The 26,134-nt window shown below is 41.8% G+C and overlaps 1 protein-coding gene across 1 annotated transcript in view; it reads right to left on the bottom strand.

Annotated features, from left to right (window-relative positions):
• Positions 1-26,134, bottom strand: part of cog6 (component of oligomeric golgi complex 6) — a 99,455-nt gene that overhangs the window by 33,810 nt on the left and 39,511 nt on the right. Inside the window, 8 exon segments of the mRNA XM_084324628.1 lie at positions 3,947-4,078; positions 7,359-7,476; positions 10,315-10,406; positions 10,559-10,623; positions 13,203-13,294; positions 17,285-17,330; positions 17,333-17,408; positions 17,410-17,413. Of these exon segments, the coding sequence (XP_084180754.1) occupies positions 3,947-4,078; positions 7,359-7,476; positions 10,315-10,406; positions 10,559-10,623; positions 13,203-13,294; positions 17,285-17,330; positions 17,333-17,408; positions 17,410-17,413 (625 nt within the window).

Raw genomic sequence — 26,134 nt, 5'->3', positions numbered from 1 at the left:
TTGGTAGATGTTCAAATATAGTTGTTATTAGCCTTGGAAATGCACAGCATGTTTACGCCTCAACACTGCTGTCACTCACTTTCAACTCAGATGGCAGTGAAAGTTGCTGCTACCGACTCATCCAGGTGGGGTTGGCGCTCGGGTGTAAATCTGTCCAACCGAGGCCTGTCTCCAGCCCAATTCTCCCTTTTCCTTGTGTTGTCAGCAATGGCTGATATATATAATATATTTCTCCCTCCCTCGCTCTCTCTCTCCCTCTCTTTCTGAATATTACACACACACACACACAACACAAATATATATACACACACACACACACACACACACACACAGTGGTTGCCTGCAGGAGGTCTGGTTTGATTATGAATCAGAGAGAGAGACAGAGAGAGCGAGAGACAGAGACAGAGCGAGAGACAGAGCGAGAGACAGAGACAGAGACAGAGACAGAGACAGAGACAGAGAGAGAGAGAGATCATTTAGGTTCTAGGTTGAAATTAATGAATGGCCTGATGTCGCCGTCGGAGCGTTTCAGCGTCTTGCAAGATATTGCTGACATGACAGAACATACATGTATACAGTAGCCTATGGCTCGGCCCATCAAACACAAGCAGACCATGTTTGTACAGTATGACTCAGCGAGTTGGCGCCCCATCAACACAATAACACAGTATGATATGACACGGCAGAACATATACAGTAGTATGGCTCCACACACACACACACACACACAGCGGCATCACTTATGAAAAGTTATTAGGTTATTAGGTACTCACCATTGTTGCAGCTGACGCGCCTTGGTCCAAATTAAGTAAAGTAAAGCAACTCGTCCACAAAGTTCTACAAGTCCCGTCGGTATTCAGGTATTCTCCTAAACTTTTCTGCAGCTGAGCAAATTTCAGGTCTCCTCAATGAATTAATCCGAGAGAGGAATCCGAATTTCAATCAATCAAACAATGCTGTTTGTTTAGACATTAAAGGGGACCTGCATTGCTATTCCTAGCACTATTTGGGCAACTTTACACAATTCCTGTGAGTCTATGGAAGACATCTGTAAGGTTTATTTAAATAAAAATCATTGTTTTATATTTCTAATGGAGTACTCAAAAGCATCATTTTCCAGCCTCAAGATTTCAGCCTGTTATTGGCTGGGCTCCGCACATAAGCACTTTCAGTGACACAGTCTGTGAGTGAGTAAGTGAGTAAGTGAGTGAGTGGAGTGAGTGGAGTGAGTGGAGTTAGTGGAGTGAGTGAGTGAGTGAGTGAGTGAGTGAGTGAGTGAGTGAGTGAGTGAGTGAGTGAGTGAGTGAGTGAGTGAGTGAGTGAGTGAGTGAGTGGAGTGAGAGTGAGTGGAGTGAGTGAGTGAGTGAGTGAGTGAGTGAGTGAGTGAGTGAGTGAGTGAGTGAGTGAGTGAGTGAGTGAGTGAGTGAGTGAGTGAGTGAGAGAGAGAGAGAGAGAGAGACAGACCGAGAGACGACAGCGTGACGTGCGTGTGTGTATGTGTGCTCTGTCGCGAGGGTCTATCTGATTCTCCCTCTCTCTCTCGCTCGCTGTCAAACCCTGTTTGGTGCGCTACAACCACAGAGCCAATCGGATCACTATCCGCTCCATCCTCACCACGTGACGTCACCATGAGAGTCAAATCAGAACGACCTGATTAAAATGGAGCAGGAAATGAATGACCTGAATGACGGCAATCCGCCAATATGGTATTTAGAGACACAAACACATTGATACTAACTCCTATTACTATAATACAATGCTAGACACTGAAAAAAGACATTTATAATGCATGTCACCTTTAAGACTCACATAACGTTAGCTAGCTATCTCCGGGGCGGGGACCCCTTCTAATTCCTCCAGCCTAAATCGTATTGTTGTTTTGATTCGAGGCCGAGGCGATGACGTCGTCACGTTTAGCTTTTAATGTGATCTGATTGGTCAATCGGTGGAAACATTCTGGACTGGCCCGCCCTCAGGGCGGCAAATTTGAAGACGCTAGACTACTTGGCAGCCAGACAGCCCTGTGTTACATTAACCCAACCCCTTTATTAAGCTAGAATCTTATTGGCTAATAATTGGTTGTGGAGTCCACAACCAACCACAATGTGGACGGACGAGGACGCTAGAAAAAGACACCTCCCCCTCTGCAAATGTTCTCTATTCTGCCTGAGCTGCAGTGAGCACAGAGTGACTGCCAGCCTGCCTCAGTGAGTCTGACAATGTTAGAGAGTGAGAAGGAGAAAATTCAAAAAAGAAATTATAACACAGAGATGAAAAATAATGATTTTTTTATTATTATTGTAAACTATAAAAGATATATATATATTAAAAAGAAATTATTATTTTTTACTGTTCATATTTTTGGGGAAGCTTGGCTTCCCTTGGCTTCCATGAATAATCGCCACTGGTCGTCAGTGGGGAGAGATTCTGCACCATGAAGAGCAACGAGACCCTCCAGCTACAATTATAGTTTTTCTGCACGTTTTGGCCGTTTCTCAATTTGTATCAGTCCTGTCGTGAGAGTGATCATGAGCCGCTTACCGTACTTTTCGGACTATAAGCCGCGGCTTTTCCCCCCATTTTTCGACCCTGCGGCTTATATAACGGTGCGGCTTATATGTGACTCGACGTGACCAAACCCAAAAATGTAAAAATCAAAATATAGCTTTTTTGACTGCATTGAAATGTTATTTATCTGTTCCCTTATTTGCTAAACTTAATACAACTTGTAAATGAGTTAAAGGGGAACTATCTTATAAATGGCCTTTTTGAGTGTTTAGCATTGTTTCCTAGCTATGTGAACTTATATTAATATGATCTATGTCTCAAAATTCTCATATTGGCGCATTCTTCCAATTCTCCTCTCACAATATGAAGAGCAACGAGACCCTCCAGCTACAATTATAGTTTTTCTGCACGTTTTGGCCGTTTCTCAATTTGTATCAGTCCTGTCGTGAGAGTGATCATGAGCCGCTTACCGTACTTTTCGGACTATAAGCCGCGGCTTTTCCCCCCATTTTGTGACCCTGCGGCTTATATAACGGTGCGGCTTATATGTGACTCGACGTGACCAAACCCGAAAATGTAAAAATCTAAATATAGCTTTTTTGACTGCATTGAAATGTTATTTATCTGTTCCCTTATTTGCTAAACTTAATACAACTTGTAAATGAGTTAATTCTTGTTATTTGTCCGACAGTATTGTGTCCCAATGCTAATTACATATGGTAATTAAACATTAAAACACCTGCGGCTTATAGTCCAGTGCGGCTTATATATGTACACATCATTCAATTTAGCTGCTGCGGCTTATAGTCCGGTGCGGCTTATAGTGCGAAAAGTACGGTATATCTCATTTGTGGCTGAATGGGAGCGGATGTTAATGAAATAATTTGAAATAATTTGTATCAGCATATTGCCTAATCATTATTCGCCAGTGATATTAATTATACCGTAATCTGTTATGAGCATCAAAAGGTGTTTGTGTTCCATGATGAACATGCAATTCTTACAACATGTGTTGCGTTTTGTTGCGCTTCAAGTTATAAACATTCAAAACACACACACACAAATGGATGAAAGATTATCGTTATCTTTACACAATCGTTCTATTATAACATCTGACGACAGAAGAGATCTGGCCAGGTCGACTTTTCACAAATGAAAAGGCAAGTGTGTTTTAAAGGGGATAAGGGAGACATATCCATCGATATTGCCCACGCTATTGCCCAAAACCTCCTTGAAAAAAACAAACCTGCCATCTAGTGGGCGGTTGTTAGAAGATGAGCTTATTCCATATTTCCGGTGCACAACCGAACTTCAGAGATAAGAACCTGAAGGTCAAAATATGAACATCCTCTCCTGCACATCTTCTGCATTAAATCTGAGGACTTAATCCTCATTAAGTCCTGGACCCTGAACCAGAGAGTCACAGAGGGGCTCATACCTGGGCGAAGTCAGCCTGGCGGGCGTCCAGCGGCACCACCGACGAGTCGTGGGAGGCCAGCACCTCCCTGAGCAGGGACAGGGTCTGGGTGAGGGAGGCTGTGGGACCCAAGTCTGGCGGCGGCAGCTCCACCTGGCCGGCAGACAAGACAACACCAGGAGGTAAGGGGGGGGGGGGGGGGGGTGAAAACAAGTTATCCTCCAAGACATCGGCCTCTACATCCGTGTAATCTATAGTCTTCATCCGGACAGATGGTCCCCACGACATGGTCAGATCACAAGTAATTGGCTCTAACGAAGAACACGTCAGACCGAGACAACATGCTCCTTGGCTTTTTTTTACTCTCGACACGCTGTTAATCCCAGCTTGCGCCTGTCTGTCCGCGGGCCGAGTGTGTGCGGCTTTTCAATGAAGAGGCCTTTCATCTCACTAGCCTCTGGAACACACACAGCAGAACCAGGGTCCACCACCTTTGACCATCTAATAGAACTGATTACGAGAACGCTGTGTTCCTGGCATTAGCTTGGTTTGAAGCTAAAGCCCTGTGCGCCTTAAATTTGATTAGCGGCCAGCTAAGGGGATCATTCTTGTTACTGGTATTGATCAGGCGGCAGCCCGCCTGTTATTCCAAGAGTGCCTACTCGTGCCGAGGGATATTTGGAAGGCAATTTAAAGAGCCGGTTGGACAGCTGATGTCTTCTTGGCGGCTTTCTCCACGCCGCTACTGTGGCCGCCCGCCGTCAGAACTGTTTACAAGCACGAGGCTTTTCAGAAATAGTTTTGTTGTGTTTGAGGGTTTTAGAGACAGCCGAGTACAACTGCACAGCGTGTCACCAAAGGGACGGAATATTGAATTTCAAGACAGTCATTTTAACAGCGTTTACGGGAGAACGTGGTGGACACTATCTATATCGAACAAGAAAAAGAAAAAGAAAAAAAGAAAGTCTGACCAGATGAACAATCTCCATCTCAAAATGAACAGGTCAGACTAAGACATAATACACACAGAGTAGAAAAGGAGGGTTGTAAAACCTCAGGCTTTACCACAACATATGAATTTCATTCCTCTGAATTCCAACTAAGATTATCAATTGAAAGGAGGACCGTGTAGGCTTGCCCTCTAAAAACCAATTATACACATTGCATGTAATTGTAGAGGGTTATGTGTACACTGTCCCTAATTTCAAATGATCAAATACCTTAGTGCATCCTTCAGGGAACTATTCTGTATTTGGCTGTATCACAGGTTTGCGGCGATACAATTTGATGTGGTAAAATATTATCAATATGATACGATATACTGGAATCCAGAAAAACACAATCACGTTATATAATTTCTGTCAAATCACAAACACACACAATGAGAGTTGAGAGTGCAAGTAAATTATTAGGTTCTTCTTAACACCTAAAGCACCATTCTTTGAATAAAAAAAAAATATATATACAGTTATTTTTTTTAAATAGGCATCCTTAATTTAGAAATATTAATGATCTAAATCGATACGCGTACACTGCATCCATTGAACTGGATCGTTGCCTTTTGTATCGTATCAATCCACATCGATATCTCATTACTCCCCTGAGGGAGAGGAGGGTTGTAAACACGTAACATTGAACTCTGATCTCTCCACACACAAGCACACATGAACACACACACCACACATTCTGCACTCTCTCACACACAAACACACCACAGGTCACTTTATAGGTAAGGAAAAAAAGGTAACTTTAACACATACGGTCTGAACAGCTCTCAGTTTATGAGCCTAGAAAGGGTTCCTATTCACAGAATGGCTTTCTGTCTACAGCCTGCCGGCTGTGGAACTCTCTGCCCAGGGCCATCCAAAACTCCCCCACTATTGCTGTCTTCAAGAGGGGTGTGAAGCGACATCTGCAACAATAGGTTGCAGAGGGTGCTTGGCTACCACTCTTGAAGAACAGGAACATGACATGCTGTAATGAGGCTCTTTCAGAAAATTGTGTTGTCTATTTTATCTAGTATCTATCTTATCTTCTTAACCCTTTCTTTGTGATTTATTGTATTCTTCTTGGGACCATGTTGGAAACAAGTCGACAGACTTTCACATGTTATCCTTGTACCCCTTGTTTTTAAACTATTGTATAAATTGTATGTACTAAATCAAAATCAAATCAAATCAAAATCAGAGCCGGCCGGATATGACCAAATTAGGGCTTGTAGGCCAGCGCTTTAATCAATGGGAGGACGGGGATATTTGCGAACGCTTAAACTATATCTTAAATTATGGCTATGGGTCTAATACACCTGTCGCTTATCAATGACTTGCTTGCAGTCAACATGTACGAAACGGATCGTTTTTTCATCGGTACATTTCCGCTTTAGACCGGTTTGAATACGATTTTGGAGATTTCTAGTCATTCCAGAGAAAGACGCGATAATAGCCCTTTAGTGGAATACACAACACGTTGTAATTTTTCGGCTGATTTATGAATAGTTTTCAAATAAACGCTAGATTATCGATAGTATATGTGTCCTTATGCACGCTAGAGAAGCGGGCTGAAAAATGGTTTATCCGTGCCTTGCTCCGCGCCAACGGCACGCACACACACACACGTTGTGACCGCTGTGAAAAAAACATCTGATTAACCCAATACTGGTAACATAGATTCCTTACCTCACATCTGATGTTCTGCAAAAAGATTAATCCAATTCCTGATCGCCATTCCAAATATTGATCACGTTTATTGATCCAACGTTATAGTCCAAAACACATAAACCAAGCTGCTCCCAGCCTCCCCAGTCAATATGGTAACACCCGAGTCAATGTGGCATGCCCGAGAAGGGAAACCCGGACCGGAGTTTTTTTTCTGATGAACATCCCCAGCCAATCCAATCCAATGATGTGCAATACCATCCGGGAGACGATAGGCGGCGGTATTTGCCCTTTTGCGAGCTCAGACCCATTCCCAACGATAACATCAGGTTGGATGGATGAAAATGAATGGATATCGCTAATAAAAGAAATAACGATTAAAACCCGACTATACTCGTGATTGGCACGCAAGCGATGGCGAGTTAACCCGACTATCATCGTGATTGGCAAGGAATGGGTTAAAGGGGGGGAAAACAAAACATAACTGGATGATTTTGTATAGTATAGTTAGGATAGCATAGTGACATAAGGTAGAACTGTATATTGTATAGAAGTGTACATAGGACTCATTCCTTTTGTATTTTATCCTAGTATTTTTATCATGTCTATTTTATTTCTATTATATTTTATTCTATTATTATTATTTGTATTTTTTGCACAATCGAAGCGGGCATGGCCACCTTCATTTCACTATATGTCTTGTGTATGTATGTGATAAATAAACCTCTTGAATCTTGAATCTAATCAAAACAACAAAAGCGATGTCCGCCGTCTCACACCTTGTCCATGAGTCTGCTGGCATGGAGACTGAGGCTGTTGAAGAACATCTTTTTGCTGAGGATGTGCATCTCTTCAATGGTGATGAGCAAGGACGCTACACAGGTGCCAATGATGGAACTTGATGAAGATAAAGAGAAGTATCAAAGTCAGTGGAGGCACAACAACGACAATAAACATCCCTGTTACGTCGCACGATTGAATACCTCTGATGAAGGACATCCGTTTTCAGAGGAACAAAGTTGTCAGACATTATTACCTGAAGATGCTAAATGAAGAGTGTTGTGTTGATTCATAGTTAAAGACAGTTGAGGGTTGAGTACTTTCTTGTGATGCATCACATGCAAACTCCAAGTGATATTGGATGCAAATAATGAGTTATATAGTTAAAGGTCCCATGCATTATAAATTGCCTTTTTCAGTGATTAGCATGTTTTCCTAGCAATTGGGGATTATATCAATGTGGTCTGTGTCGTTAATTATCATATTGACTCATCAGTCTAGTCTCGAGTTCACGAGATCCTCCCTCACTCAACTAAGCTGTTCTGATTTGACAGTTTTGCTGACGTTAATATAGCACTGATTTGCATAACTAATGCCCCGCTATGGTTGACAGCGACAGCAGAGCGAGTGGAAATCTTCACTTCCTCAAACAGAGCGAGGCAGATAGTGTAACCCGACACTTCCTCAAACGAGAAAGTGCTCGACTGCGACTCTGCGAGGGAGAGAGAGAGATAGAGAGGGAGAGATAGAGAGGGGGACCCGTCTTCTCTCACACACGCAGCATTTACAGTGCTCCATGCCTCCGTGTGTCCCTCTCTCTCTCTCCCTCTCTATCTCTCTCTCTCCCTCGCAGTCGAGCACCAGCATATCACTGTAATATCTTTGTGCATTCTCCCACGCGCACGCCCGTATTCCGATCCGTACAATAATAATCACAGGGGTATATATTGTCATTTGAAACAAGTTACCAATGCATTGTCCCGTGGGATTATGCCCCCCCGCGAAATTCATTAGTATCCCCCTCAGTCTCTCTCTATCTGTGCCAGTCGCAGACTGTGTGGATGACTGTCACTCAAAGTGCTTATGGGCGGAGCCAGGCCAACACAGCCTGAAATCCAAAGTGAGAAAAATTTGAGTACCGGTACTTTATTAGAAATATAAAACAATGAATTTCTTTTTAATAAAAGCTTACAGATGTGTTCAATAGACTCACAGGAATTGTGTAAAGTTGCCCAAATAGTGCTAGGAATAGCAATGCATGTCCCCTTTAAAGGAAAACTCCAACATTTTGGGAAATTAGCTTATTTAACATCTTCCCTGGAGTTAGACAAGAAGATACATACCTTTTTTGTCTCTGTGCGTGCATTTAGCTTTGGGAACAGTCGCTCCGTTAGCGTAGCTTAGCTTCATCACTGGAAGTGGGGGAGATCCGGAGCTTCATCACTGGAAGTGGGGGAGATCCGGAGCCTGACGTTCCCTTACACTGTATACAGTCACGAAATACACTCCAAATACAACTCCAAAACGTTCATGTAAACATGTTGTGACCTGTGTATTCACCACGTGGAGAAATAAAAAATAATTGAATTAGACAATTACGTTTTATAAGCAAATATACTTGGAACAATTTTTTGCCTAACCAATCCTCTCTGAGCGCAGTCAGTGATTTCAACGTGTCGTTGTGATTGTTGACACTCATTCATTCAAAGGATCCGAACCGATTGAAGTTTATGGATACCATGACTTAAAATCCTCTTACCTTGACGATTAAAAGCCTCCCCAATTTAGAAAACAGTAATCCAATGGCTGGTATTGATAATATACTACTAACTACTGGACGCTCTGAGCTAACCGGAGCTAACACAGAACAGGATGGTAAAGCATATATAATGACTTCCTTTCTGGGGTTTTCAAAATAAAAGTGCGACGTTTATAGCAGCGGAAAACATTTATTTTGTACATTATCGAACGTTAACACAAACCTAAACTAACATTACAACTAACCTAAAGTTAGTTTAGGTTCGTGTTAACGTTAGATAATGTACAAAATAAACGTTTTCCGCTGCTATAAACGTCGCACTTTTATATTGAAAACCCCAGAAAGGAAGTCATTATATATGCTTTACCATCCTGTTCTGTGTTAGCTCCGGTTAGCTCAGAGCGTCCAGTAGTTAGTAGTATATTATCAATACCAGCCATTGGATTACTGTTTTCTAAATTGGGGAGGCTTTTAATCGTCAAGGTAAGACGATTTTAAGTCATGGTATCCATAAACTTCAATCGGTTCGGATCCTTTGAATGAATGAGAATGTCAACAATCACGACGACACGTTGAAATCACTGACTGCGCTCAGAGAGGAGTGGTTAGGCAAAAAATAATTACGAGTATATTTGCTTATAAAACGTAATTGTCTAATTCAATTATTTTTTATTTCTCCACGTGGTGAATACACAGGTCACAACATGTTTACATGAACGTTTTGGAGTTGTATTTGGAGTGTATTTCGTGACTGTATACAGTGTAAGGGAACGTCAGGCTCCGGATCTCCCCCACTTCCAGTGATGAAGCTAAGCTATGCTAACGGAGCGACTGTTCCCAAAGCTAAATGCACGCACAGAGACAAAAAAGGTATGTATCTTCTTGTCTAACTCCAGGGAAGATGTTAAATAAGCTAATTTCCCAAAATGTTGGAGTTTCCTTTAAGTTACATGCTTCAGTGCAAGGGTACAATTGTCCTCTGTGTAAACAGAATGTATTATCGATGTTGCTTGGGAGGGCCATTGATGCCACCTACATTTTATGTCATTTAACCCCATAGCCACGACGAAGAGCTAAACAATAGCAACAAACGTCTATTAATTTTGACTACCTCTTAGATAAACCCCCTCCGCAGGGCCATCTGGTTACATAGCAACCTAATAGCCAAACGGGGCTATGTTGACAGTCTCCAGTACCTGATGGTGTGGTGGTAGAACTTGAGCAGGTTGGAGAGCTTGTAAAGTAGGACAGCCCCTGGCTCAGCCACGATCACCTGCTCTATCCTGACCTGGGGGGGGGGGGGGGGGGGGGGCAGACGTAACACTTTTGAGCAGCAGTACATGGTAAAAGAATGGCTTTCACACAAAACCCCAGAGTGTACAAGACGTACACGGCTGGCCGCAGGCTCTGAATTGGATCTGGATCTATTTCAACACTCACTTTCAGTGGCCTGCAGACTCCTTCTGTGATGTGGCCGACCACGTCCTGCATGTTCTCCTCCACACCTAAGATAAGATAACGATAAGATATTAGATATTCCTTTATTGATCCCCTTGGGGAAATTCAGGAAACCTAAAGGGTTGGTGGAAGACAAGTCAAGGCTACTTAAAGGACCGTCTTTCTGACATGTGGGTTCCAAGTCGCTCTTGCCTAGATACAAAAATCAAGGCTCCCTACTTTTTTTCATAATGTTTTACTGGTAATTATTTTCTGCCGATTCAATTGGCTTCCAGTGTATCTGGAAATGTGACTTAAACGCGACATAAACTGAAGAAAGGTCACCACCACATCTGACTAAGATGCCATGCTAACATCTGAGGTACGTTTATTTTCCATTTCAGTCAGTCAGTCAGATGTGGTGGTGACCTTTGTGGGTTTATATGGGGTTTATTTTATTTATGTGGTGAATTCAGATTCAGATTCCTTTAATAAGCCATACAGTATGTGTAAACACATTGGTAATTGTTGCGGCATTACAGTGTATGCATTTTTTCATACTTTTCCCCCCACATAACAGCAACAACAGACACAGGACCAGACAGTGCAGTGAAGGATTAATAATTTGAATAAATATATAAAGTGTAAAGTAAAGTGAATCGGCAGAAAATAACTTTGACATTTTTCAGTGACGGTAAAAGGTTATGAAGAAATAAGGGCGCCTTGATTTTTATATCAAGGTAAGAATGACTTGGAACCCACATGTCAAAAAGACTAAAGTTTAAAGTTCAAGTTCTATACTGCATGATAAAGAACCGTCTGTCCTGTGTCTCCCCTAATCTGTCTCCCTCTCACCTTCCTACTGTCTCAATAAAGAACCTTCGCTCCTGTGTCTCCCCTACTCTGTCTCCCTCTCAGCCGTCCTACTGTCTCAATAAAGAACCTTCTCTCCTGTGTCTCCCATACTCTGTCTCCCTCTCAGCTTTCCTACTGTCTCAATAAAGAACCTTCTCCCCTGTGTCTCCCCTACTCTGTGTCGCTCTCAGCCTTCCTACTGTTTCAATAAAGAACCTTCGCTCCTGTGTCTCCCCTACTTTGTCTCCCTCTCAGCCGCCCTACTGTCTCAATAAAAAATCTTCTCTCCTGTGTCTCCCCTACTCTGTCTCCATCTCAGCTTTCCTACTGTCTCAATAAAGAACCTTCTCCCCTGTGTCTCCCCTACTCTGTCTCACTCTCAGCCTTCCTACTGTCTCAATAAAGAACCTTCTCTGCCGTGTCTCCTGTTTCCCTCTCAGCATTCCTACTGTCTCAGTAAATAAAGGAAATACGACTGGGGCTTTCTCACTCAGCCTTTTGTATCGAATCACCGTGAGAACACTCCCCCCTTTTGGGGTGCGAAACGGCGCTGATTCGTTTCACCCCCCGCTGAACGGGATCAGCTGGCAGAGGTGGTCTCGGTTTCGGCCCCGGGAGAACGGGGGGTGTGGCTTTGCGAGCTTGTACCTTTTCACGGGCGTGGCGCCTGGTGCTGCTGACATAACGTCATACATTTTGTTTGCCATTGCTATGTCTATACATTGTTCGAATGCATTTATTTCTATTAGACCAGTGGTGCCCAACCAGTCGGCCGTGGTCGACCAGTAGATCAATGACATGCAATATAATTGCCACAAGCGATGGGATAATGTTAGCTTCTGAACAGGCTAGCTAACTAGCGTTAGCCGTTAGCCATTGCTGTATACTATACTTTCTTGTTCGAATGCATTTATTTCTATTAGACCAGTGGTGCCCAACCAGTCGGCCGTGGTCGACCAGTAGATCGCTCAAAACGCTCAAAAGCGGACTCTACAACACCATCCATTTGTGATAAAATGGGGTGGGTTATATTGACAAGGCTTGACAACAGAGGTTCAAATATAACTTCATATTTATTGGCAATTTGTTCATTTTATATCAACATCCAGAGTCCGCAGTCGTGTTAAGACATTCCCGTTTACATTTTCGGTCGACCAGTAGATCAATGACATTCAATATAATCGATGCGAGCAATGTTACTAGTATGTTGCATGTAGTAACGTTAGCGTTAGCCGTTAGCTTAGCGTTATTGTTAACCCTGCAAAACGATCAAAAGCGGACTCTACAACAGAGTTCCATTCGTGAGAAAAGGGGGGTGGGTTATATTGACAAGGCTTGACAACAGAGGTTCAAATATAACTTCATATTTATTAGTTATTTGTTTCTTTATATCAACATCCATTCTCCAGTCTCCGTGTTAACACTTCCTGTGTTTACATTTCGAGCGTGACATCATCGACTACGGCAAGCTTACAAGCTCAAAACGCAAACCGTAAACAAAACCCAGAGCGAGTTCGCATCAGATCTCGGAACGGGCAGAACGGAACGAAATAGAAACGAATAGGGTGAGTGAGAAAGGGCCCTTACTCTCATTTGACTTTGTACTGCATTTGAAGGAATCATTAATGATTCAGGAATGAACTGAAGCTCACAGTGTTCTCTTTTGCCACAGTGTTCCTGTTCCTTCCCGTATTCATCCTAATCAGTAATTCAAGTCACTAGTGTCTCCAGCTGATGCGGAGACACAGGGCAGACGTGCAGAAGCGGGTGCTGGGTTCAGGACGGGGCATACCCTGCATGGAGACTTGTTTCAGCAGTGCTTCCAGATGCTCCTTCTCAGAGGCGGTGGCTTGGTGCAGCCAGGCTAGCATGTCCCCGACATACCTGGGGGAGGGGAGGTGACGGGGGTTGGATGACATAACGCGAGCATCACCCAGAAGGGGCCAACTGCGGGCTAACCTTACAACGGTGGAACCAAGTGCACCACCAGATCAAAACAAGGGTCATCATGTTTCACTGCGCTCGTACACACAGACTCACCACCAACACACACACACACACGCACGCACGCACGCACGCACACACACACAAACACGTTGCTTGATTGTTGCATAACGGTGGCATGACAGAGGTTAACTTAAAGGATTGCGTGTTTGTTTGTGTGCGGTGTCGGCGGGGGGGGGGGGGGGGGTGCCGGGGGGTACAGGGAGGTGAGAAAGGACTTGATGTTCTCAGAACTGCTGACGCGTCCTCTAAAGCGGAGGTGTTTGTGTGTTCCGCGCGGTGGTATTCTGAGAACAGCTCTCATTAGCCTCCCGGGCAGATAGGAGGAGAGGGGAAGGTGGCTGGGGGAGGGTGGGAGTCGGAGAGATTCAGACACCCTATAGGCCACGGTGGCAGCTGAAACTTTCACTTAGGGCTGGGTGATATGGCCAAAATATCACATCATGAGATCAAAATATCACATCATATCAAAATGATGATATCAAAAAGCAATACAATCTGATATGAATCTGATATATTTATCGGATAGAAAAAATGAGAAAGAAAACGATGAAAACCCGACTTTTCTCGGGTTTGGCGCTCAAGCGATGGCGAGTTAACCCGATTTATCTCGGGTCTGGCGTCCAATGTGTTAAACAGTGGATTATTATCAAAATATGAATAGTTTTGCCAAAAAACATGTATTACAGATTCAAGGAAGTTGTATGAAATTTAATTGATGAAAATATACATAATATCTCTCCTTTAAGTCATTCCCGCCAAAAACTAGTTAACTTGTTATAGCCCGCCAATCGAATACTGCCAACAACAAGTATACTCGTTATTGGATTGTTATTTATTTTATTCGCTATTTCCATTCATAATTCATCCTACTGTGCTGTGGAACTGGGTGGCAATGTGTCTGAGATCGCAACGGTCCAATACCGCCGCCTGGTTGTATGGGGCCGATGTTGCACTTACTTTCTGAAGGAAGTATGACTCTGTGCGTCATTGAAATTCCTCCGGTGGAGTTTTCGAGTAACGTGGACCGAGGGGTACACCCGATCGCATTGAATCGCCTTCGGGACGCCAGAATCATTATGCTTTTGGGGGTTATGGCGTGGGCCAAATGGACATACGATCTAGCAGATGGCAATCAAATAATTGGAATATTCTTTTTGGAGTCTCATTGGCCTCTGGTTGTCCATTGTTCTCATAGCCATCGCTCTGATCAACGTATGCTGTTGTACTAACGAATATACCGATCATATGCATTTTAATTTTTTATTGTAGCGTGTATAGGGACGAAATGTTTATGTTTATGTTTATTTAGGATCCCCATTAGCTTTTGCACTAGGCAAAAGCTATTCTTCCTGGGGTCCGGCACGCACAAATGTACAACAACATTCAATACATTACATTACATTACATCAATACATACATTACATCATCATCAACATCAATACATTACATCAATATCAACATCAGTCACATCATCAATTACAGTACATCACTATCAACATCAGTTAGAATGATATTGTACAAGATATCCACCAGCAAAAAGCATTCAAATAAAATAACTAAAATAACTAAAATCAAACAAATAGTGCTTCCTGAGCAGCACTCACCGCCATCAACTTAAACACAACCAACGTGAAAATAACTAAAATAACTAAAATCAAACAAATAGTGCTTCCTGAGCAGCACTCACCGCCATCAACTTAAACACAACCAACAGTCAACTGGTTTTCACCTCTTTGCCATAATGGCTCAGTGCATGCTCATCAGCAGATGGCACTTTAACTTCCTCTTAAAGGTAGCCTTGGATTCTATTTCAGCTAAGTAGCTTGGCAATGAGTTCCATTCCATTATAGCTCTGTAAGTCACAGAAGATTTTAGTAGATTTGTAGACTCGGTTTAGGTGCCATTAGATGGCCTGACGTAGCTTGTCTAGTCATATGGTCATGTTCTTCTCTTATGTAAACTATATGATCATAAAAATACTGTTTACTGTTGTCAAGTTTTTTGACAACTTGAACATTTCTGAGAAAAGTAATGAGACGGGATTGCAAATGCCAATGGATTAAGTATAATATGCGTTGCAGCCTATTACTAGCCTTCCAGGAATTATCCTAGACCACTCTTAAACTATACTTATATTCACCACGGGATAAAACAACAATGTATGGATGGAAAAAATATTCCTTTTTCACATCTTGAACGATAGATACTCGATGTTGAATGGGCCATAGTATTGCATTATATAGCTATAATATTTAAATAGTTATAGCCCTGCAAACAAGGTGAGCGACTACCACCGTTTACAGTGCTGGCGTCAGCTGCTAAGGATGAGGCTATTGCGTGGCAGAGAAATAGTTAATGTTCACAAGTAAACAATAAAATGGCTATATTAACACTTTCACTGCCACACACGAGATATCTCGGGTTTCCGATAGTTATGTTGAAAGCCACTCGCAAGATTTCTCTGATTTTTTTTTTTTTTTTTAGCGATCTGAAATCATATTGCATCACGCGAGCCTACCCGAGTATACCCGAGCGCCGCCGGCGATCATATGTGGAAAAAAGCGCCCCCTATCGTCTCCCAGATGACATAAGGGATTTTGGAATGGACTCAATGAAAATGGATGGGGGAAAAAATCCGGTATTCCACATTTTCCAGTCCACTGATCCAGCCGGGGTTACCACAGTTCATTCTGGAGCCTCTCAGCCCCGCGGAATCATGTGTACTACTGTATCACGTTGGATCCATACACTTATCGATTTTTTCAAATGGTGATCAGGAATTGGAATATACCAGTTGGATACCATCTGATGTCAGGTAAGGAATCTATGTTATCAGTGTTAGGATAATCAGACTAATTTTGATGAAGATATAGGCTGTTTTGTGAAATGGGCTCTTTCGGTTTCACTGTAAAAGTCCAAGAGGAAATGAACACGGCGATTATCCGTGCGCGGCGCGAATGTGCTTGCGTGCACGTATAATATTGATCATCTAGCGTTTATTTGAAAACGATTCATAAATAGGCCGACGAATATCAACGTTCTGGAATATTCCAGTAAAAGACGATTATCACAGAATGGTCTGACTCTAGACTGAACTGTTTTTTATTTCAAAATGGGTGCTTTTCAAAATGCTCTGAAACGGAAATGAAGCGATAAAAAACCAATCTGCCTTGACAGCACTGACTGTAAAAGTATTCTTTGATAAGCGACGGGCAGATTAGACACATAGCCATAATTTAAAACATAGATTAGGCGATATTAACGTTAACATTGAAGTGGACCGTGGCATCAAGGGGGTAAAAAGGAAAACCCGGCGTGGCACTCAAAGTGTTAAAGATCCCCTCGACACTAGTTTTTACCACTTTAAACATTTTGTATATTGAATAACAATTCGTTTTTTTCACCAAAAATGTTCAATAAACTACTGAGAGTGGCTTTGCCCTCATTGGGAATGCAAGGATCTATGACGTCTTCGCCCAAGCAGATTAACTTTCTCTTTTTCCACCTCAACGGTCCACCCAAACACAACACTTCTCAGCTCACACAATATTGTTGCAACTAAGAGCGATCCACTGGAAGAAATAATTGCTTTTGTGCAGATAGCAGTTATCAGTTAGCATTTCCTGGACAATGTGTCCAGCTGGGAAAATAGCGACCATGATAGGTTCCCAGGATTACAGAGAACACCCCCCCGTCTGGTGACAAGTTCTGCACACACAACAATCTGTATAGTCGAGGTCGTGCCTCGAGAGCAGTCCAAAAAGATTTTGGAGTGGAGGGGACCTTTAAAGATAGATAGCAACTTTTCTTTTGAAATTTGACAGGGTGACCACATCAGAGATGAATACATCATAGAGCCTCAGGTACCTCATTGGGTCATGGGAATGCATCTCAATGGGGCGAGGTGTTCCCCCGGCCCGCCCCGCGTGAGGGCGTCGATGAAACCTCGTACAACCGCACACCGGCGCGCAGTCCCAAATTCATCCAGGGTTGTACCTGACCAAACAGGAGAGAGAGAGAGAGACAGAGACAGAGAGAGAGACAGAGAGAGAGAGAGACACAGAGAGAGAGAGAGAGAGAGAGAGAGAGAGAGACATACAGGCAGACACACACAGACAGAAAGAAAGACACACACAGACAGGACAGGCAGAAAGACAAACACACACACAGACAGAAAGACACACACACAGACAGGCAGGCAGAAAGACACACACACACACACACACAGAGAAAGAGAGACACACAGAAAGAGAGACACACAGAAAGAAAGAAGAAGGAAAGAGAAGAAAAGAAAGAAAGAAAGAAAGAAAGAGAAAGAAAGAAAGAAAGAAAGAAAGAAAGAGAAGAAAGAAAGAAAGAAAGAAAGAAAGAAAGAAAGAAAGAAAGAAAGAAAGAAAGAAAGAAAGAAAGAAGAAAGAAAGAAAGAAAGAAAGAAAGAAAGAAAGAAAGAAGAATGGAACATTCAACAAAAGCACATGTGGAAAAAGACTTGTTTTGGAGGTCATTCACCGCCACACACACCCAGCACTACGGCTGTCTGTCCCCAACAAGGAAGAAGTCTGGGATTGTTGTGAATTATTGGGTGGGCGAAGGAAGGGTGGGGGGGGGGGGGGGGGGGGGGCGGAGGGGGGCAGCTCTGGGTCAGACTAAACAGTTGGGCTGTGTGTGGAAAACCAAATTACAGGAACACTGGCCTCTGGTCTCCACGACCTCACCATTCCCACCATCTGCTGCCTTGGCTTCTTTCTGGGGGACATTGAGGACAGGTGTCTGACCAAGAACGTGGGAGAGACACAAGGAGGGGGGGGGGGGGGGGGGGGGGGGGGGGCGGGTGCCAACTAAAACACAACCCAAGTTGAAGTAGGCGTGATGGGGAGAGGAGTGAAAACCTACCTCTGTGTTTTTGGAAGAGACCAAGCTTAAATCACACGTGGGACTACAGTAAATTCATTCTGTGAGTCTATTCTTAAACACTACCGGGTAATTGAGGTGCAAATTAATGCTGGCACTTGGGAAGGATATAAATAATAATTAGCATATTGAGATTCAATGCTTTTACAGATAATTATTATTTGTTCCATGCCGCTGTTCCAGGCAGTGCTAGTCTAATGAACTAGAAATAGGAGGACACGATGAGAACTTGCTCATATTGACCTCAAACGACGCAGTGTGATTAAGATGTTTCCAGGACCGGATGGTACGCAGCGGAGCACAGGTTGTTAGGGAGCCAGTTCCTGCAGCACATGAGTTGCTAACCCCATCGTTTCCTATTAACGTTACAATCCAGACTTTATTTGAACCATTCAACGACACTTTGGGGTATATTCACATAACATTCTTGAAGAGCTGGACTTACTCTGGGTGCTTACAAATATTAGATTAGATTAGATTAAAATGTATTGTCATTATACAGCACAACGGAAAAAGATTTGACATCAAACCAGAGTGCAAATGTAACAGTAAGGTGCAACAGCAATATACAATGTACAGGTGATTAAACTGGGTACAAAATATACAAATGAGTACTAATGAGTGTAGTGCTAATCAGATGTATGTATAAATATTAAGGCTGTCAATCTATTAAAATATGTAATCTGATTAATTGCATGATTGTCCATAGTTAATCGTGATTAATTGCAAATAAATCGCATATTTTGTATCTGTTCTAAATCTACCTTAAACTGATATTTTTCAAGTTTTAATACTCTTATCAACAAGAGAGTAGACAATGCTTGCTTTATGCAAAAAAATGCATGTTTATTTATTGCCACAATGAGAAATACTGTCCAGAATCTTCAAGTAACTAAGATGTGCAAATTGCATTGTAAAACAAAATGCTGAAATCATGAAATTTTATAAAAGCCCAACAAAAAAATAACAGATCGCCATATCCAATTTACTAACTGTAACATTACATAGTAATGATTACTAACACAGTAGTGTGTTGAACTTTACACTTGAACTATTCATCCCATTTTTCATTTAAGCAGCCATTTAACACAAAAGGATGACCCTCATGCATTGAAAATGTGCATCAAATTCAAAACAAACAGGGTGATGCACAAAATAACTTGAATGAAATAATAGGGGAAGGAAAAAGTTAGGAACTTGTTACATTCACCACACAAGGGCTGGGGACTCACCCCCCCCCCCCACCCTCTCTCTCTCTCTCTCTCTCTCTCTCACACACACACACACACTCTGCTCCCAGCTCCTTTCTCTCTTGCCCCTTCCTCATCTCTCTCACACCCCTCTCTCTCACACACACACACTTTGAGTCAGAAACAAACATAGTATCAATGAGAATATCGAACAGCCCGTTAATCTCGCGTAAAAAAAAATTGTGCAGTTAAAAAAAAATTGGTGCTTAATGCCAGTAAAACTAAATTCATGTTGTTTTCCAAAGCCAAAAATATTGTTTATAGTGACTTGCATATATCGACTCTGAACAGTTCTGATATCGAGAGAGTTTTAGAATACAAATACCTTGGTATTTGGATTGATGAAGGACTTACATCTAAATATCATGTGGGCGTTCTCGCCAGTAAATTACGGAAAAATATTGGCTTTTTGTATAGAAATAGAGCCAACTTCCCTATGATTAGCAGAAAGAGAGTTGTTGAAGAAGTGTTATCTGTTTTGGATTACGGAGATGTTTGGATTTATAGACATGCAGCGGCTTCCATTCTTAAGCCCTTAGACTCTGTTTATCATTCAGCCATTAGATTTATCACCGGTGATAGTTATGGTACTCACCATTGTATCCTATATAATAAGGTCGGTGGGCCTCTCTGGCAGAGAGACGTAAGTTGCATTGCAATCTTTTTATTTATAAAGCCATAATTAGAGATTGTCCAAATTATATTAGTTCTTTATTGGAATGGACCACTGGACCCTGTCGTACACGATCCAGTGTTTGGCTTACACTTAGAGTGCCTAGAGTTTGTACTGAACTTCTGCTTTTGGCTTTTTTGCCCCTACATCATGGAATACCCTGCAGGAAACACTGAAATTAGACACTCTAGTGCAGTGGTCACCAACCTTTTTAAGCCCAAGATCACTTTTTATTTGTTTGGTGAAGGCAAGATCTACCTATTGAAGCGTTGAGAGAAAAAGACAGCCAAGATTGTACTTTAAACTAAATGACTTTTATTTGCCTGTATTCTAATTACATGCAATGCTTTGGTCCAACATTAAAACGTCAAAGTAGAACTGTAATATGTACTTTCTCAGTCAGTGCTAAGTGGAGTCATCTTAGATAGATAGATAGATAGATAGATAGATAGATAGATAGATAGATAGATAGATAGATAGATAGATAGATAGATAGATAGATAGATAGATAGATAGATAGATAGATAGATAGATAGATAGATAGATAGATAGATAGATAGATAGATAGATAGATAGATAGATAGATAGATAGATAGATAGATAGATACTTTATTAATCCCCTTGGGGAAATTAATAAATTATGCTGAGCTGCACAGCTCACACAGTGCAGCATCACTTTTCACATCAAAACAAAAGTAGAACTGTAATGTGGACTTTCTCATATTATTAACATTGACAAACATATTTACAATTAGCATTTTATAAAGTAGAACTGTAATGTGTACTTTCTCAGTCAGTCCTAAGTGCAGTCATCTTATGCAGCATCACTTTTCACATCAAAACAAAAGTAGAACTGTAATGTGGACTCTCATATTATTAACATTATAAAATGCTAATTGTAAATATGTTTGTCAAAGTAGAACATATGTACTTTCTCAGTCAGTGCTAAGTGCAGTCATCTTATGCAGCATCACTTTTCACATCAAAACAAAAGTAGAACTGTAATGTGGACTCTCAGGGAAAGATCTAAACAAATATATATATATATTTTTTTTTCAGGGAAAGATCTACAGGGAAAGTCTCAAAGATCTACCAGTCGATCGTGATCGATGGGTTGGTGACCACTGCTCTAGTGTCTATGGGTCGGTTTAGAACCTTAATGACCAATTATTACCTCTGTTTTCATTTTTAGCTATTTAATTCTTTTAAAAAGATTTTTTTTAATGTATTTTGAAATGTGCTCTTAATTATTCTGATATCTTTATATTTATGAACACACTGTGACACTTGTGTATGTAACATCTCGACGGCACTGTAAATGAGTTTAATTACTCAGTGTAATATCAAGTATAAATAAAGATTGAATGAAAAAATATATATAATAGTAATTTTGCGTTAACTCGTTAACTTTGACAGCCTTAATAAATAAATAAATATTATTACAAATTCTGCTCTCAAATGTATTACTGGTGATAGCCAGACACTCACCATTGTTTTATGTATGTTAAGGTTGGTTGGCCCTCTCTTGCAGACAGGCGTAATGAACATTAGTATTGGTTTCAAAGCTCTTGTTGGTAAGCAACACCCTTACATTACAACTATGTTGGATTGGAACTCTGGTTTCTATCAAACTCGCTCAAGTGATTTGCTTATTCTTAAGGTTCCCTGAGCTTGTTCTAACAACTGCCTTCTCCTTTAGTGCTCCATACCCTTCAATGCACTTTAAAGATTGATATTCTTCCAACCTTTGGACAATTAGATGTAATAGATGTATTAATTAAAATCTTTGATTAATAACAACAAGTGTACGTCATTTTGTAATTACTTTTAGTCTGCTTTTCCAGTTTCTTGTTTCCCGTATTTATCGTGCTGTGATTACTTATTCCATCTTGTTTAATTGTATACTTGATGTCACTGTAAATGAGGGATACCGCTGTGTCCCTAGGGTTTAAATGAAGGTTGAATGAAAGAAAATGGAAACACATTGTCAGACTCCTCGTGTCAAGACTCAGTCAATAATTTTTCCGACTGGCAAAAAAACCCAACCCATCTTCAATCCAATAAATCACCACGCAAACAAAGCCGCTATAACGCGAGAGTGTTTCAACGGAGCCGATCGCATCGTTAACGCATCGAAACTCGAGTGGTATTTTGTGAGAGACGCCAGGCGAGGTAAATCAAGTGGTAGCATGTCCAAGGTTGCTATACGTCCCACAATTCCTGGGTGTTTTAATGAGGAAGGAGTCCTCTCAATCACACCCATAAAACACAATAGAACCTCAACATCCAAAATGAATTCTAGCGAAGGAGCGCAATAAAGGCCCACGTACACACTGGCGATTTTGCGGCAGGGACGACTGAAGGAAGAGTGACAGGTGCATATTGATGGTCCACACTAGAGCGTGTGGTGGAGGAGCGGCGTGTCGCTCTACTCCATCCCGTCGGACGAGAGCACCGTCAGAAACCATGGTAACAATCGATAAAGCCCATATTATATTGTTTTCACATGTTCCATTCACATAAATAAGGGGCATTTATTGGTTATTACAGGAATTAGCTAATGTTATATATAGATTATGTCACTATAATATAACAAATAGATGTAATTGTGTCATGATCCAGCGGCTCCTGTGTCTCCCCTGCGTGATTTTTTTTCGTAGCCGCAGTTTGCGGAGACGCTCTCCGATTGGCCACTGACGTTTCTGGTCATGTGACATGTGCGCCCAATCGTGTGACGCCTGTTTCTTTCACCGGTTAAGCTTAGGCACTCTTTCGAAGTTGGTTAAGGTTAGAGTTTGTCTTAGAGCAGGGCGATAGAACACCAGCTCTGATTCCAAACTCTAACCTTAACCAACTTCGAAAGAGTCGCCTAAGCTTAACCAGTGATAAACTAGGCGTTAGGTAGTTTGCATGCTGTTCGAGGCGGAAATGGGCAAAGACACAGGCGTCACGCGATTGGTCGCACATGTCACATGACCAGAAACGTCAGTGGCCAATCAGAGAGAGTCTCCGCAAACTGCAAAAAAATCACGCGTCTCCCCTGCCCCTGTTTTTCCCCTGTCCATATGTCAGCTGAGGCAAGCAGCTTCCTGCAGCCCATATATGGGCAGCTTCCTGTAATCAACTGATTCCACTCACCTGCTCGGCAACCACACCTGCCGGCCATCTACTCATCAGCCCTGCAGTATATCTACCCCGGATCTTCAGTCACTCTTCATCAGATCGTTAACTCAGCTACTTGGTAGTGACGTTTCAGGCCTCTCTTTTTGGAAATGATTCCTCTGCAGCTTTTTGTCAGTTTTTATGTGTTTTTTGTGCTTCGCTCATTCTGTGTTTCTTTTGCCTCAGGATCATGCCAGGCTGCCTGCCTTCCTTCTCTGCTACAACATCACTACCTCCAATCTTCCCCTGTTCTTGAAATAAAATATCTTCTATATCACTACAGTGTCCGTCTACATCTTGGGTCCCCCAGTCCTGGTCCTGACAAATTTTTGTTTTGTTTTTCTTCTTCTCCCATCTCCCCAATTTAGTTGTTATTGCCAATTTCCCTCCTGGTCATCATCTGGGGAGGGTGTAGACTACCACATGCCTCTGATACATGTGGAGTTGCCAGCCGCTTCTTTTCACCTGACAGCTGGTGACCAGTAGGGGTTGCTGTTGCAGTGACCAGGACTCGTACCCCGCCGGTTTCCCACCCACGAACCCTTTCCAATTGTGTGCGTAAGGACGTCTGACCAAAGCATGAGGTACCGCTGCCAGGAATTTAACCCGAGTCTCTGTGGTGGTAGGCGAGTGCTTAGACCTCTACACTACCCTTCTGCAGTTATGCAGAAGGACCTCTTTAAATCCTGTGCTTAACAGATATGTGCTGATAATTCTTCAGGAAATGACTCATTCAGTATAGAAACACATATTCTATTATTATAGTATGTTAAGGCGAGACACTGCAGGTGAATAGTCAAATATACTTTTTTTGTTGATTTTGAGATTTTGTTATATTTTGCTTCCTAAACATGTCTTCTATGAAACTAGTGACAATAAAACGTCAATAACACACATTTAGTTGTTTATTTTACATCATTTTGCCTTATTGCATCCATAAATGTGCACATATTTAATGGGGAAGTGCCTCATTTGCATATATAAACATACATTTCAGAAAACTTGCAATATATTTTTTCTTAGTTTATATGTACATAACAAATTGGGAAAGTTTCATAGTGATATCTATTCAAATATTTTTTGCCTATTAGGGGGTACTACACTGTACTACACTGTTTGTAGCCTGTGTGTAGTTCTGTTCAGTTCAATAACATCATTATTATTATTATTCAGTTATCAGGCATGTGTTTAGGTTGTCTATTACTAATGGTTTGATTAGGTATTGTGTTTGTAAATATCTGTTTAAAAAAAAAAGTATGGCATTTTACAATACAGAACTTTGAAGGCGTTTTCCCAAAAATGAGTTTTAAGAGTTTTTCCTCATACTCTGAGCCAGAAATCTCCACTTCAGTAGCACTCACATACACCACACCTTCCAGTTCTATTCATATCTATGTTCTGAAGGTATTTACAGAAGGGTTTGTTGATATCGCATTCATACCCTGATTTATATCACATTTTATTCCTAAAAACATGGCGAAATATGGAATTTTACCATAAAAATGGACTGAATGGAGTATTTTCTGATTTATGGAGTGATAAAAAGAGATATCCAAAATCCCCTCTGTAATAACCTATGGCTCTAATATGTCAACAAAATGAAACTATAATTTTGAAAATGGCTTTATCCAATGTTCAGATTTCTGTCCTGGAATTATATGCAAATTAGTGCATATTTAAGTAGATCATGCCTCATTTGCATATTTAAACATACAATTTCAGAAAACTTGTAATACAAAAAAGTCTTGTCTTAATATAAGTAATCAACTGGGGAAGTTTCATTGTGATATCTATTAGTTAATTATTTTACCCTATTCACCTGCAGTGTCTCCCCTTAATTAACATAAAAAAGTCTTTGTCAACTAAGACTAAACCAGCTGACTAATTGACACCTGCATTTAGCTGCAGTACGTTCGGTGGCTAAGAGTAACACACAGCAGTCTCTTCTTTATTAACTGGCTGGTTCATTATAGAACAAACACTGGGCTTCATCAGGGCATGAAGTAGTGTAGCAATTCGTACCAATTCGCCTGCTGTGAGAACAGGAGCATGGAGGACGCCATCTCCCCAGTGCTACACTCTGCCCTCTCCCACCTGGATGACAGCAACGCCCATGTGAGAATGCTGTTCATTGATGGTTTTAGCTCATCATTCATCACGATCATCCCCTCCAAACTCATCTCCAAACTCATGATCTCATGGAAACCAAGGACCTCGACATTGACCCCTCTGTCTGTAACTGGATACTTGACTTCCTAACCAACAACCCCAGTATGTTAGGGTAGACAATCTCACCTCCTGCTCCTCCACAACTCCAGCGTCCCACAGGGCTGTGTGCTGAGCCCTCTCCTCTATTCCCTCTGCACATGGCTCCAACACCATTATCAAGTTTGCAGACTGAGACGACACAACGGTGGTGGGTCAAAAACAACGATTAGTCGGCCTACGGGGAGGAGGTCCAGCACCTGGCAGCGTGGTGCACCGATTGTGGACGTTCACGCATGCTCCCATCTATATCAACGGGATGGAGATTGAGACTTCAAATTCCTGGGTGTCCACATCTCTTGGACCCTCGACAACGGTCAAGAAGGCTCACCAGCGTCTCTTCTTCCTGAGGAGACAGGAAAGCCCATATGGCTCCTCAGATTCTGGTGAACCTCTACCGATGTGCCAGAGAAAGCTTACTCACTAACTGCATCACAGTCTGGTATGGCAACTGCT

The sequence above is a fragment of the Notolepis coatsorum genome, assembly GCF_963971535.1.
Source record: "Notolepis coatsorum genome assembly, chromosome: 1".
NCBI classification, from domain to species: Eukaryota; Metazoa; Chordata; class Actinopteri; order Aulopiformes; family Paralepididae; genus Notolepis; species Notolepis coatsorum.
Note: the sequence above shows the minus strand (reverse complement) of the source record. Positions and strands in the feature narration are given on the sequence as shown.